This window comes from Streptopelia decaocto (genome assembly GCF_964273445.1).
Source record: "Streptopelia decaocto genome assembly, chromosome: 3".
NCBI lineage: Eukaryota > Metazoa > Chordata > Aves > Columbiformes > Columbidae > Streptopelia > Streptopelia decaocto.
Window position 1 is genome coordinate 60,689,775 of NC_138656.1, and position 15,698 is coordinate 60,705,472.

General features: G+C 38.6%; 1 protein-coding gene across 1 annotated transcript in view; it reads right to left on the reverse strand.

The window, feature by feature from the left end:
- PEX7 (peroxisomal biogenesis factor 7) overlaps positions 1-15,698 on the reverse strand; it is a 46,933-nt gene that overhangs the window by 15,509 nt on the left and 15,726 nt on the right. Inside the window, exons 6-9 of the mRNA XM_082049654.1 lie at positions 14,507-14,613; positions 14,005-14,118; positions 11,700-11,755; positions 848-947 (exon numbers count right to left, since the gene is read on the reverse strand). Coding sequence (XP_081905780.1) covers positions 848-947; positions 11,700-11,755; positions 14,005-14,118; positions 14,507-14,613 — 377 coding nt within the window. The remainder of the gene's footprint in view (positions 1-847; positions 948-11,699; positions 11,756-14,004; positions 14,119-14,506; positions 14,614-15,698) is intronic.

Consider the following 15,698-nt stretch of genomic DNA (forward strand, 5'->3'; position numbering starts at 1 on the left):
GTCCCGACCCATGTGCAGGACCTTGCGCTTGGCCTTCCTGAACTTCATGAGGTTCACAGTCCCACCTCTCCAGCCTGTCAAGGTCCCTCTGGATGGCATCTCTTCCATCCAGAGTGTTGACAGCACCACACAGCTTGGTGTTGTCAGCAAACATGCTGAGGGTGCACTCAGTGCCACTGTCCATGTCACTGACAAAGATGTTAAATAGCATCAGTTCCAATACTGAACCCTGAGAAATGCCACTCGTCACTGTTCTCCACTTGGACATCAAGCTGTTGACCGCAACTCTTTGAGTGCGACCATCCAGCCAATTCCTTATCCACCAAATGGTCCATTTGTCGAATCCATTTCTCTCCAGTTTAGAGACAAGGACGTTGTGCAGGACAGTGTCAAATGCTTTGCAGAAGTCCACTTGTACTCTTTTAGTACTTCAAATATTATGACAAACCAGGTCTAGGTATCACATGTGACACTACCAATGCTTAACTTGACACTCTAAGTAGAAGGAAGAATGCTCTGTATCTCAGCTTGGCATTCTAGGCCCTTCTCTATTACTCTTCCTTCTGAAACAAAACTATCTCATTTTCCCTGGGCTCACTGTGGCTTTCAGCTATCTGATTTTGCAGTTCTGTCTGTCCTGCCCTCCTTCCCTGCCCAATGCAAGTAACCACTTTATAAATAAAAACAGATCTGAAGTGAGGTTTATTTAATAAGCATTCAGCTAGACCCACTTCCAGAAGCTTTCTGCAGTCTGGTGGCTCTTATTCAGCATCTGAGTCCTGCAGTCCAGTCATGACCACACTGGCTATAATAGGCAAGTGAAAAGTAAATTCATCCCAGCTCTCACCTGGCCATGGTTGTGAAGACTTAAATCCAGTCCACATGTAAATTCAGTATGATGCTCGACTGTTTCCAGCAAAGGGTTAGGCTTGGAAAAGTCCCAGAATCTATAGAGAGAGAGGGAGGGAGGGAAGAAGGGGGAGAGAGAAGGGAGAGAAAAAAAAAATAAAAATAAAAATCAAACAAACCACAATTAAAGTAATTGAAAGGCCATTTCAAAAACATAATGCAAGATATTGACAAATCTGTTGCTGCCAGGGTATTTAAAAAAGCAAACTCATCCACTTAGGAAACATAACAAATCATATTCCTGCAAAGCCATCTGCTGATTTGCATAAATTAAACCCCACTGGGCAAAACCAGCTTTGTCTCCTGTTGCAGAAACTGAGATCAAAGTTGGCACCGAAGAGCAGCCATTGGGACATTATTAAAACAGAATGAAATAGAGGATAGAATACTCTTGTTATATTTTTTGATGACTGGGGAATATTATCCCTGAAAGAGATCAGCACAATTTAGGAGTTTTATCAGTTCTTGGTATTGTTCACTATGGGGTCCTTCTCTATTGAAAATTACACATTCATTGTCGATCCTAGTCTCAAGTTTGAGACTATGTTCCTGTAAAACAGAATTTAATATTATAATTTAATAATAAATTTGTACTACAAAAATCAGTTGCATTATACAGTTAATTCCGATAATTCATATTTCAAAAAAATTTTTTCTTTCCAGGCTTGGTTGCTATAAACACTTAGAAAACAGATTTCTGAAGCTTCTACTTCTCCCAGCTACTCCCCTGTTAGGTGCAATGTTCATCAAGGCAGTTAACAGCATGGATAGGAGAAGTATAAAAGATGGGATGAAATACAGGTACAAGAAATCTCAGTCATGAAAGAAAAGATTCAGGAACAGGACTTTCAGACAGAATCATAGAATGTCCTGAGTTGGAAGAGACCCACAAGGAACATCGAGTCCAACTCCTGTCCCTGCATACGACTGCTCCACAGTTCACACCATGTGTCTGAGGGTGTTGTCCAGTCTCTTCTTGAACAGTGTCAGGCTTGGGGCTGTGACACCTCCCTGGGGAGCCTGTTCCAGTGCTCCACCACCCTCTGCATGCAAAACCTTTTCCTAATGTCCAACCTGAACCTCCCCTGGCACATCTTCCTGACATTCTCTTGGGTTCTGTCACTGGTCACTAAAGAGCAGAGTTCGGTGCCTGCCCTTCCTCCTCCCCTGGTGAGTAATGCGATGAGATCTCCTCTCAGTCTTCTCCAGGCTGAACAAACCAAGTGACTTTAGGTGCTCCTCATACAGCTTCCCCTCCAAACTCTTTGCCAACTTCGTAGCCCTCTTCTGGACACTAATAATAACATACTGATAAGATGGCACTTAGAAAAGTCCATAGGCTGCAAAGCACAGCACATTTTGTGGGTTGCCAGCTGTAATCCCATTTTCTACAGCTCGAATTTTCTCAAAGTGGTCACTCATACGCTTTATTTCTTCTGTAACAATCCCAGAGGTCTCCCTGCCTTGCTCCTATTGGGAAAAGTGACAATACTTAATAAAAACAGTTCATTATCAGAATAACTACACTGAAAGCACTGTATATTCAAACCAGTTCAGGTAAAATAGCAAACACTGGAGCCAGCAGGATCAGTTTGCTTAATGTGTAGATGTCATGTCCTTCATAAATGAGCAGAGTGGTATCAGCATAATGGCTATGCCACAGCAACAACCCTCTTCACTTTTTCCTAGTATCCAAGATCTAAGATAACAACTTATTTTGCAGGAGAGAGGGGCAAAAGGCCATCTCAGCATTTTCATCCTCCCACATTTGTTCATAAGAAGGTAAGGAAACAAATCTTGTTGTTTCTAAGTTACAGCAATAGCCTTCCTTACCACATTAGCTCTCTACTAAATCCTGAAAGACAGAAGCTCATAACCAAAAACTAAGACTAAAGACAACTTCAGATCTACATGAATGGAAACTTAGAAAAGATGTTCCAATCAATTTTAAAAATAGGGCATTTTGCTGTTTGTTGTATGGAGTCACATTTGCAAAAATTCAGCAGCAGTATACAGTTCAAGAATACTGCAACATAGTTCAAGTTCCACAAAGGGTCTGGGACCTTCATTTTTTGATATATAAATAATTACTAGTGAAAGTCAACAAAATGTACAGTCTCAGGACTGGGAACCATTGATGATAAGTTAATGATGGCATTCATAACAATTTTGCAGTCCACACTATCTACAGCCCAGCTTCCAAGACTAGCATGGTGACAACAATATTTTACTTCTGTTGCATTCTGAAGACTAAAAGCATAGTGCAGGTTTTCCGAGCCAACCTTTACCCCAGCAGGATGGCTATATAGCAACATAAAAATCACATTCACAGCGCAAATAGGTGTGCTTGCACTATTTTAGCTATAGGTATATCTATGCAGTTGGCAGCATTAACTTCAACAGTGGGCCAGACAATCACATGTTTTTAGGGTCCAATACAGTCAGAAATGTGCCGCTTCATCAGAACTGACATTTTTACCCATATTATGTAAATTAAAACTAGCACACACAAATGCAGTCACATCTGCACTGACCCTGCAACCTATATGAGCGCATTTTCTTAAACCTTTTTTCCACTGAAACTGTTGAAAGTATACCTCTTCCCTTATTTCTTGATAGTTTCTTATTTGTTTTACAGATTCTTCACATGCAATTCATAAGCTGCACATACATTGCAAATGGACTGCTTACTCTAAACAAGCCATGATGTTAAAAGAAAAAGCCTGTCATCCTACGGATTTTGTCCCACCCATGGCAATATGACATAGATCTGTCTTACCACACATATCTCCTGTGTTCCCCTACCAAAACACTTTTACCAGCCCCAATATAGTTTCTCCTACCTTGTCCTCCTTCCCACTCCGCCCTTACTGCCTGCCTCTGCACCTTCACCACTGGTTGGGCAACAAAAAGCAGCCAGTATCAGTTCAGGTTTCACTGTCTGTACAAGTCAGCACAATGCACATGTTGTGACAGCCTGCTCATGCATGCTGAGGAGCTTGCCGATTACCAGCCAGATTAGACAGGTGGTGAATTCATGCTACATATTTTGGCTTCCTTAAGGCAATACTTTGGATTTCCCTCTCTTGTATGCTTGTGAGTTCCCATTAAATTTGTACAAGCCTAGTAAATTTAGGCTACAACTTCTGTGTTAAATCTAATTAAGTTTTCGATAGGTTCTAAAGTTGCTTCAGGAAATTATTCAGGGAAAATGCACAGTTGGAAGCACAAAGGACACAACTCCTCAAGCCCATTTCCTTCTAGGGAACAAAAACAACAAGAAGATAAATATGTGTGCATGAAAGCTTTACTACTACTCTTAGGTTTCAAATAGAAGACGTCTTCATACATTGTATTTTTAGGTGGGTGTGAATCAGCTATTTAGAGGCTGCTTTCCATAAAAGCCCAATCAACAACTAATTCCACCATGCACATGCAACCACATCAGGCAAAGGTCACAGTAGCATACAGATGTATATAACCAAGAAGTTTTTAAGAGCAACCCAGAACTCAGTTTACTACACATGTATCATGAAATTAATCTTCCTGCTCCCATTCTCTAAGCCCTGGGCAAAGATAGCTACCTGCAAAAGTTCTTCCTGCAAACTGGAAAAACTTCTGTCTGAGCAGAACTTAGTGTCAAGCTACTTTTGGATACAGGCCAATAAGGGCAATGTTGTTACTTCAGGCATTAACTGGGGACATCTAACTATTTCCACAATAATATCCTTAAGAGATTATTTAATTACAGTTCCAGTAAATTATCAACATCATGAATCAGCTCAGGTATAGAAGAAAGCCTTTATTTGAAGTATTATCTTCCATAAGCAAAGAGGAAGAATTGCTTAGAGCCAAATCAAATGGAAGAGGATCCAAAAAAGTAATCCTGAAATAGGTTTTACTTTTGAGTTTGCTCCAGTAGCATAGTTCTTCTTTAAGGACTTAACTTACAAGCTTTATTTCAAAGTAATTCTTGCTGAAATGCTAACTTTAGTTTACTTCTCACGAACTGTATGGGAAAACAAAGCACACCACTTAGACTTTTATAACCCTACTCTAGTAGAACTGCATACACACCACTGTTTTTCCTTATTAAATATGTGAGTTGATGACAATAAAATACCATACAAACATCTCACCTATAAGGTAAAATGGCAGATTGTGAGTTACGTTTGTTTCAGTTCTTCTGCTAGAATGTAACAGAGTAATGTTTAAGAACAAGTAGTGATTAGCCTTCATAATATCCCTTCTGCTTTTGAAGATCTTTAAATTTGCAAAATTTATTAGTAACTTTAATACTTTCCTCCAAACAATGATTTGAGGATCATCATGGGCTTAAAGCCAACCTCAGAACATATTTCTACCATTATTCTATTGAGGTATGAGCCAAAGATCCCAGCCCAGAAACAGAGTGCCCTGAAAAACAGGGCATGCTCACAAAATGAAGATATTTCTTGCCACCAGAAAGTTCAATCTGATCTAAAAAATGAACGTAAGAAGCTCCATTTAGGCAAGCACAAGTCTTCTCTAGTACTTTTAGCTTAAAACAAGGTGCAGCCAAATAGGCAGCATCATGTGCTACTCCCTTCTTGAAAGATGAAGACATGAGCCTGTACATGGTTGGTGTACAGGAGTAACAATTTCATTGCTGCCGATACACTGAAATTTAAGCGTAATTATGAGATTGAATTTATCCAGTTTACTCTTTGTTTCCTCATTTCTCCCCAAACATGAATTAACTAAAAAGAGGATGCAAACCCCTAACTTGGAGACATATATGGTCTCATAAGAGCTTCTGAATGTTCCCTATCTTTTAGTACCAGAATTCTAGACTGGAGCTTCAGTTCACTTTGACACATGCCCCACTCTTCATCAAGCACTGGGAAAGGTCAGTTGGCTAAAAATGGTAAGTCAGATGGCTGAGAAATATAGAACTGGTTGACAAGAACATACAGATAATACTGTAGGTATATATGGTCTCTCTCAATAGTTCTGTTTTCTCATCTGCCCACAAAAAAACCCTAATTTTGCCTTTCAGACAGACAAAATACATTTTTAAAAGAGAGATTTAAATGTATTTGTAGGACAAAATGAGAAATAATAGACAGCTTCACAACCAAAAAGTAAAAAGCGTTATGTAGAAGAAAAAATATGTACTTTCCATAAGAAAAACTATTCAGATGCTGTCACAGTTCAAGTATAAATACTTGAACATTTTAATTACAAATATTTAACACTTACACAGACCTGTTTCTTAAGAAATGAAAAAGGAAAAAAATACAAATATCCCTTTGCTCTATTGTTAAACAATATTATAGTGCTATTCATTGCACCAGAAAATTTCCTTTCATAGATAAAAAATATGAATCTGTTTATGAGGTTGGATCATTTGATGAATAGCTCCTGTGACCACCACTTTCCTAGTTTTAAGAGAAAATCCATCTCATAACACTTATTTAAAAAAAAACACCTAGCATGTGCAGGCAGGAAAATGCCAGTGAATTTAAAAAATACAAGAACCTGAGCATTCAATTATATGTCAAAATATTTACTGAAATTATAATTCTTGCTTTAATCCAAAAAGTAAACATGTAAGAGAACAGATATGCTTCACACTGGTGTATGAGTGAATCTGACTAACTCTATAGTTGCAATGAAGTTAAATAGTAATTGAAAAGTAGAGTCAGTTTTTAATTTTGTTAAGTTTCATCAGATGTAATGCCCAAAGCTCTGACTACCACTGGAAACTCTGCTATCAAGGACTTTTTATAATGACACAGGAGCTATCATCAACCCAGACATCCAAACTAACAGGTTCTTCTACTGCAGAGTTTTCAGTCTCACACTGGAAACCACCAGTGACAAGCATTTTGATCAGCAGGAAGACAATTTCCATTTGGGGGTGAAGGGAAAAAAAAAAACAAAACAAAACAAACAAACAGCAAATGAGCAAACACCCATCTTTTCACCCTGAAGAAAAAGAAACAAGAAAAGACAACAAGGATGATTAAATGAAATGAAAGCTTGTTTCTTTTATGAGCAGCATTATTCCAGAAGTTCTCAAGACTTGTGACCCAAGTTACTGAACTTGTACATAGTGATGGAGAGCTGGAGATACACATTTACCTTAAAACATCTTGCAGAGATTATGTCCAATACAGTAAACCTTTCAACAAAAGCCAGCTTTTTGCCTCAGAGGCAAGCCTCTGTGCATTTATTTCCAGATCTGGCCTGATACCAGCTTAATGAAGTTCTATAATTTATCAGATCTTCTGTTTAGATTTTGGTGAGCACTGTCATGCCTAATGCACCAAGATTTTTTTTATATATACTGAAGAGAGTCCAAAAATATAAAACAGTGATTCCAGTAAGAGATGACACTGTCCTTCTTTCAAACTGAATTTTGATAGAGATAAGGTTTAAGAACAGTCATGCTGACCAAAAAAGTCCTGGAAACATGACAGTACTTTGTGCATTTCCTGGCATTTTAATGATTTGTTTGTGTTAAAACTCCTCTTTAATTGACCTACATTTTTCCAGAACTATTCTGAAAACTAAGGAAATCACACAGGAAAGATTTGTCTCAATGAAGTATTTATAAGATAGGTTAAATCCAAATCATCATACTCAAGTATGAAAAGGCTCAAGTTCAAATCTACCACCTCTTTTCTTAGCCCCCAGTATCAAGTTGGCATGTGAATCAGCTTTCTTTTCAGTAGCTTAACTATATAGCACACACACAGAGCCATCATAATATTTTCAAAAGATGAAGTTAAACATTGTTAACTTTGCTTTTGAGCTACTAGTTTTTGCTTTTTGACAGTCAGTTGTGATTAGACGCCAAATTAGCTGTGTTACCTGAAAAAAACAAAAACGCTGCAGTTTGGGCATCTTATCCACTATTTGCATTTGTTTGGTTAAACTACAAAGCTTCAGTAACATTTAAGATTACAAAGCTTAAACAGTAAGCTATGCTGTATCCAATTTATCTACTATATGTTAATACTTACAGACAATTCTGAGCTTCAAATAGAAATGTTAAATAAAAGAACAAAATGTTCTATGAATTACTATCAGATGTGGTTAAGAAAAAATCACAGGTCTTGTGTAGATTCAGCAAGATCTGAAATTAATACCATGTACTGGAATCCCTACTTCTCTTCCACTTTTATATATTTATCATGCATTTTGTTCTTAAGTTAAAATATGTGTATATAGTCATGTCTACACATACACACGTGTGTGTACATGTGTGTGCAGACATGTCAGCATGTGTGCATGTAGAGTGTATGGTGCATCCACTCAAATTCTGAACATTCCTAAGTGAATTCTACTTCTGACTGTGAGCTACATTCCTTCCTGTAAATGACGCTACAGGATATGTAGTAGAAGTACAACACAGTCACAGTATTACATTCTTTAAAAAAGATATTCCCAAAGTGTTGTGGTAACAAGCTTCCCCAATTATACAGAATATTTTGCCTGTGCCACCTTTTCCAAATACTTTCATCCAGCCTTCTCTGTTGTCTGTTAACTCATACCAAACACAGTAACTAATAATTTTAGAAAACTGCTAGAAATCTGTATTTCATCTCTTCAACCCCACCCTTTGTCCCTGGTCACAACAACTAATTGTTTGGACACAAAAAAATGATGTCTAGAGTGGCACTTTGTGAAAAGGTCCCCAAGCGTTGCATTTACAGACACCCTGGTATATGAGCTAGGAGCTCTCCTCATCTTTGTTGACAGTTTCCACACACAAAAATGTCAGAGCTGAAATTGCACTAGATTTTGGTACTGTGTGAAGCACATTAGTGCCAAACCTGAAGGATATATAGTTGGTGTCAAAAGTTGTGAGCATGACAACAAAATCAAGTCACTTCAATGCATCAGCATGATGATTATTAGTCTTATTGCTCAGACAAGGCCACTGGAATAAACCAATTACCACTTTTTGACTAAAAAGTTTTTTGAGAAACGATATGCTGCCAACCAGCTGGCACTGCATCAGTAAAGGATGTTAAGTAAGATCCCATAAATAAGCTTCCTCAGACCACTGTGCTGTATTCTGTGAGAAGTGCATTTTAAATATAAATAAGTGCTTCATGTAGACAGAATGCTGGTACAGCAGTCTAGAAAGTTATATACATATGGACATCTCAGCACTTACACTGTCAGACTCCTGGCACCAACCACAGAACAGTGGATATCATTGGCAAGGCACCACTCCTTTATACAGTAAGTAAAAGAATAACAATTAACATAAACTTAGGAAAGGTTCTCAAGCACTTAAGTCCTTTACTGAAATAATGACGTGCCTATGGGAGACAGGACTATTATGCAAGTTTACCATCCAGTTCTAATCTACAAGAGAAAGGCACGAGTTCTGAAAGGATCAAGCCCATGCAGGGACTGAAAATTTAAGGGGTGACTGGACTGCCGAACTTCCAGTTTTACCATTATCACCACCTCAGCCCCCTAGCCTCTCTTTTCTGATGAGCCTTTATCCATTGCAGCACGACAGTCTTGTGACTAGTCCCACCACTTCTCTGTAATCCCCAAGAGGCCACAGCTCTGCCACTACACATGCACTTCTAAATTCCCCATTTGTCTCCTCTGCTGTCTACAGGTGTCAGGCTGCTTTTGCAGAGAAAGTGCAAAAGCCTCTGGGATTATGCTGTTCCCCACACTCTTCTCCTGATCCTCACATTTTCACCACTCTTCAAGTTATGGTCACTCTGCCTTGATATCTGCAGTTTAAAAACCTCCTCACTGAGTTAGCGAGCCTGTTGGCAAAGATGCGCTTGCCCTGCTCTGTCAGATGGATCCTATGCCTGCCTTGCAGTACGCAAATGCTTAGAAGAAGTTTAAAGAGACAAAGCCCTGCTTGTGACACAAGCTGTGAAGCCAAGTGTTGACTTGTTGGAGATGTCTTTTCCTCCCTGAACCTTTCTCCTTCACCGACAAGATCAAGGAAAACATCACCCGGGCCCCTAATTCCATGTAGCCACTATTGATATATTTGTGGTCACCTCTTACAGTGACATGAGAACCCATATAGGTAAGTGGGAAAAGGCAGTGTTTTGAATCTGGACAAATCCTAGCAGTCTCTCCACAGCCTCCTAAACCTCAACCAATGGACCTTCTATGACAACAAGTTGGGCTGGCAAGCAGATGCTTCAAGAGGGAATGCAACAGGAGGTAGTCTCCAGCGATGATGCACATTTCTGTTTTGGTGCAGACACTTGATTCAGGCTCAGCTGGCTTTGACACCTCCCCAGACTGAGCTTGTTCTTGCTCACCCATTTCCAGAGCTCTAAATCTGTTCCCTAGCTCCAGCTTGTGTTGCTAGAAGTCAGAAGTTTCCAGTCTTCCCCATCATGGGAATCTTCATCCTTATGCTCTACTTCTTGAGGCATAGTCTCTAGCTATCCCTCCTTCCTTGCATTGTGGCATTTGAGCTCTCACCTCTGAAGGATACCTGGGAAGACTCTGTCAACCTTGCATTCACTATCCTTGATGATACAGTACCTCAAAGAGAGTGCATCTCCTGCAGGTGAGGTCACCATCACCTCCAGCCCCAGGAAGAGGCACCAGGCACTCCCTGCAGCCTAGGACCCGGAAGGTAACATCCTCTCTAGTGCTATTGAGGTTGAGGACTCACATGTGCCAAGGACAACTGCTCCAGCAACTGTCTCCCTCTGGAATGTTACCACTGTCACTGTACAGTCTCAAGCAGTCCCACAGTACCCATAGCAGAGCTTCAGAGCCCCTTTGCATCCCTGCATGTTTCTGTTTGCTGCACTCTGAGAGCTGCAACTAAGAGGCTGGATGAAAACAGAGTATTTCAGCTGTAACACTCTTCCAGTGATATTTCTGAAAATATAAAAAATTCCTAAAATGCTTAACACACTAACTTCATGATGCAACTTTATATGATGGCACATGGCATGTTATGTTATGGCACATACCTATATAGATTTATGTTTGAGAAACACGTACAGGCACTGGGAGTTAGCAATGTTTCCCTTAGGAAACAGAAACTTTCTGTGTCTGGTGTCAGACCACTTAGGACACAGCCAGAAGTGACATAAATTGGGACGATTCGGGTCAGTGGGATAACTCTGCAGTCACTTGTGGTGGCTACTATATTCATGTTATAAAATTAAAATGCAGATCAAAGAATGTGATTGAAATAACCAGGAATGTACTTTGTGTGGATTAACTTACGACACTGTGTATCTTAGAGAAGTGCTAACACAAGTCAAACTTTCATAGCATTTTTAATCAGCCTTAAATCAGCTGTATTATAAAATCCTCAGTGATATCAGACATATTAGGCAGTGAGGGGAACCTGCAGAAGTAATAACTTCAGCATACAGACTGTGGGACAATACTAAAGCTTCCTCAGATACTGACAGGACAAAAGCTTTGTTCATGAAAAACTTAGATAAAAGTAAGTCAGAAACATATGAAGTCACCCACCTACATTCAAGAGGTTACTACTTACTTATCAGACTCTATCACAGCTGGACACATCTATGTTAAGTAGAATGATGTGACAAGGATTACAGAAAACATCCGTCAGAGCAGAAATAATTCAGAAGAGTGACTGACCTAGCCTTTCAGTGAAGAACACATGTTTTTTTAATATAGCTTAAGAAGAGAGAAAATACCTGATAGCAACATCAACTGCATGTCAGTATGTCCACTCTAGAACTATTTTCTATTGCAAGCCACATGAAAATAGATTATCTTTCCATTTTTATTCAATTAAAAAAATACTGTACCTCACAGTAAAATCATAGGAGCAAGAGGCCAATAAGGTTGCATGGAATGGTGAAAACTGCAAGAAAACAAAACAGAACAACTTTCAAAGTAAAAATCCTATGAACATATATAGACTTACTATAAGTAGAAAGTTACCAAAGTTCAAATATTTAAACCGTCTTGGCAAATACCACATCATGTACTCTCACATACCTCTCCTTTGCATATGTATGGATATACAGCCTCCCCACTGTCTGCTTAAAGTCACTTAGTGAACTGATCTCAGAGGCTGGTGCAAAGACAGTTCTGCTGCTGGTCAACTGCTAATAATAATTTCAAGGCATTGTAAGAAAACAGAGAGCATGATAGGCCAAAATTGGAAATTTCAATGAGATGGTATAAGAACATAAAAAATAACCCACCTGTTCAGGCCAACAGTCTTTGAACCCAGTAGTCTATGTTTACATGGCATCTTCTGTATTTCAGTTTGTACCAATCTCCCTTGTGCTCTCACTAGATATCCCTGAGAAGAATCAGGCTTTGCATTCTCTATTTCCCCCCAATCATTCATATACAGTGATAAGACCTTTCCTAAGCCTTGTCTTCTCCACACTAACAAAATCCCAACTATCTCAGCCTCTCCTGGTAGGACAGAGACACCAGTCTCTTAACTTTCTTTGTGCCCCTTTGCTGTATTTACTCCAGTATGTCCATGTCTCCCTTCTACTGGCAAGCCCAGAACTAGATCCAGTATTCCACATGTGGTCTCACTGGTACAGGGAGGAGCAGGGAAGGATCATTCCCCTCAATCTGGTAGCAATACTCTTCCTAATGTAGCCCAGGATGATAGAGAGTAGAGAAATTAGAGATGTTATCCATGTCTAGCTCTTCTAGTACCTGTTTATTGACCAGCTGCTATCCATGAACCTGATGACACTGCCTGCCTATGCCACCTTTTGTGCATGATGCTAATTCAAGAAGTCTGCTATCCAAATGTGTAAAATCAGTACTTCTATTTGTTTGTAAATCCATCTTCTATTACCTTCATCAAGTGTCCTTAAGTTCTATTATCACAGGTTAAGGTGAACAACAATTCTGCATTCCCTTTCTTCATTTTATCATGAAGACAATGTGCTATGAATCCCTTAGTGGCAAAGTTGTTTTTAAAAGATCTCACTGTCAGAGAGCAAGAATATGATAGTTTGTATCGATTTATACTGTACTGATGCATCTTAATGGCTGTCAAATTGGAGTTGCAAAATGATCTACTTAAAAAAAAAAAAAAGAAAAAACAAAAAACCAAAAACCACAATCTCAAGCACCACTGCTATATGTTCTTCTGATATGAAGAACATTTCATGGAGCCAGATTACAGCATGGTCATGCAGGAATTAAACTAGAAAAAATAAGACCAGACAGCGACCACCAGTAGGGACAGCAGGCAAAAGCAGCTGAGATAAGGAAGAGCAGGAGATTCTGAGGCTGTCTGGCCACAAACGGGATTTGTGATATGGAACCACCGCCCGAGTCACACCCTTTTCTGACAAATTAAAACCTAAGTGTAGTAACTTTTAAAGTTGTTATAAACAGATCAAAAATTCCAAGTGCATGCAAAGTAAAATACTGACCAGGATTAATTTTTTTTTGCCAGCTCAGACTTCCTAGAAAATATTAATAAACATGCCTGTTCCTGAAAAGCTTTAAAAGGATCAGGTATTTTTTCACTAATATATAAAAATAATAAGTGCTAATATGAAAAAAATGTCATCATGCATCTAGAACATGGTGCATCCTGCCGGTGGGTGATCTAGTAGTACACAGATCCAGTATAGGCATCTGTAGCCTTTTACACATAAAGTTTCTAAATCTCTTTGAATGTATTAATATTTTCTTTGTATACGCAAAAATGCATAATCACAATGAGTTCTATAACTTGCCTTATGTGAATACCAATCCTTTGTACAGAAAGAAAAAGGCACAACAGCATTTAAAAAATGGGTAAGGGAAGGTATTTTCTCTATCTAAAACTTCCCATATAACCTAGCTGAAGTAAACCTTCTAACCCTCTCTCAAGCTCTTGAACACTCATGGAAATATATTGACTCCAAAGATGTCATTTACTGTGAAATTCCAGCAATCTGCTAAATACCAAAATGTTTTACAGTGCTAAACTGACAGTTTCCAACAACAGTCACCATAGCATCTAAAATATTCAAGACCTGTTGTTTTTTTCCCAGTTATTAGACAATATAAAATATTACTACTTTCAAAAAAGAAATGCATAACAATTCAGTGGTGGTCAAAGGCAAATAAAACAGAACTTACTTTTACTCTTCTGATAGCATAGGTATGACCAAGCAAGACAAATACTGGTTGCCGGACATTCCGCAAGTCCCAGCCTTTCAAGCTACAGTCAACTGCACCAGTTACCAGCAAGTTCTGATAATTTGATAAAACAAATATCAAGACAATTAAATTGCAAAGATGTGTATGTTGGCTACAAAAGTTAGATAAATCAAACAATACAGATGAATAATGATAAATGAGGTCTCCAGTGTGTAAATTAAAGAGAATAGAGAAATACAAACTGTTTCTCCACTATGGACTATTCTATTCGCTATACATAAGAATAAGCAAAACCTCTGATCTACTTGGGCCTTCCATCTGTTAGAACAATGCCCTTCTGAAGATGTAGTAGTGAATGAGAGCAAAGCAACTAGACATTTTTTTATAAAGAGAAGATGCATTAAGGTTGCAGAAAAACAAAACAAAACACAATTTAATGAGTGGTTCAATTGGGAAAACTGTTGGATGAATAGGTTTATACCTCATCATATTTGCACCAGTCACAGCTCAAGATCTCAGCCTCGTGGGCCGGTATCACAAGTTTAACTCCAGGGGCTTTCACATCCCAAACTCGTAAAGTTTGATCACCTGAAATAAAAAGACATTAATTCAAAATTGTTGAATCAGTTATGCGATACAGTTATTCCACTAGTACTTAGTAGACAGTGGTGTCTTAGCTGCATGAAACACAAACTATTATATGAGGGCACTCACGCCAAATAAAGTAGGGACATTACAGACAGATCAGACTGATGCACAAAAGGAATCAACTTAGAATTTCTCTTTCATTAGAAAAAACCCTTCATTTTATTACTAACACTTTCATTATTTTTTAACTCTGATTTGATTAAAAGGAAATGGGGTAAAATACTTAAATAACATTTAATTAAAGTCGGAGCTTAGGGTCCATTTGGAAACAGATTTAGAAGACCAGAATCAGAAAAAAACATTCTCTGCAAGCCAGGTGAGAAAAAGTACCTAGATATATGCTTCTGGCATGCAGAAAAGTGAACAGTATTTAAAATGCAACTTATCTCCCAATTCTTTCAATGAAAGGAAAATATAAGATGCATTACCTGTAGCCATTTTGTGCAAAACCTGCAGAGGTACTCTCATTTATTGGGATATTAGAAGTAATTCTGCTGTAACATGTCCACATATTAAAAGCAATGTCTGCTTTAACCTTGGAGCACAAGCACACACTCAGAGCTCTTCAGAAAGCCATGAAGGGGATCCCCCTTTACTTAAGCGTTGTGAATCACCTGAGCCTCTCTCTTCACTTCCAGCCACAAATTGTCTTCTACCGTTAAAGATCTTTGGCATTTGTTTATACCCTTCTTACAAATTCAGTTCTGAATAACTTACAAAGACATGGAAAACTGCATCAACTGACAAGACCACCATGCTTTTTAATTTTTTTAATCGTGATTCTCTCATTAACCCTGAATATTTAGTTTTGTATCAGCAAAAATGGATTCTCCAGCTCAATTGTTTACGGGAAGAGAAAATTATTTAGAATCCATGATTATGCCTGTGTTCATTCAACAGACTAATGAAATCACTAGGAACCGCATCCAAACACCCATTATTTCTGCAGAAAGCATGTATCAATACTACCTTGCTACTGAAGAAATTACTAATGTTTCTTTACCAGAAACACTTCTGGAAATCCT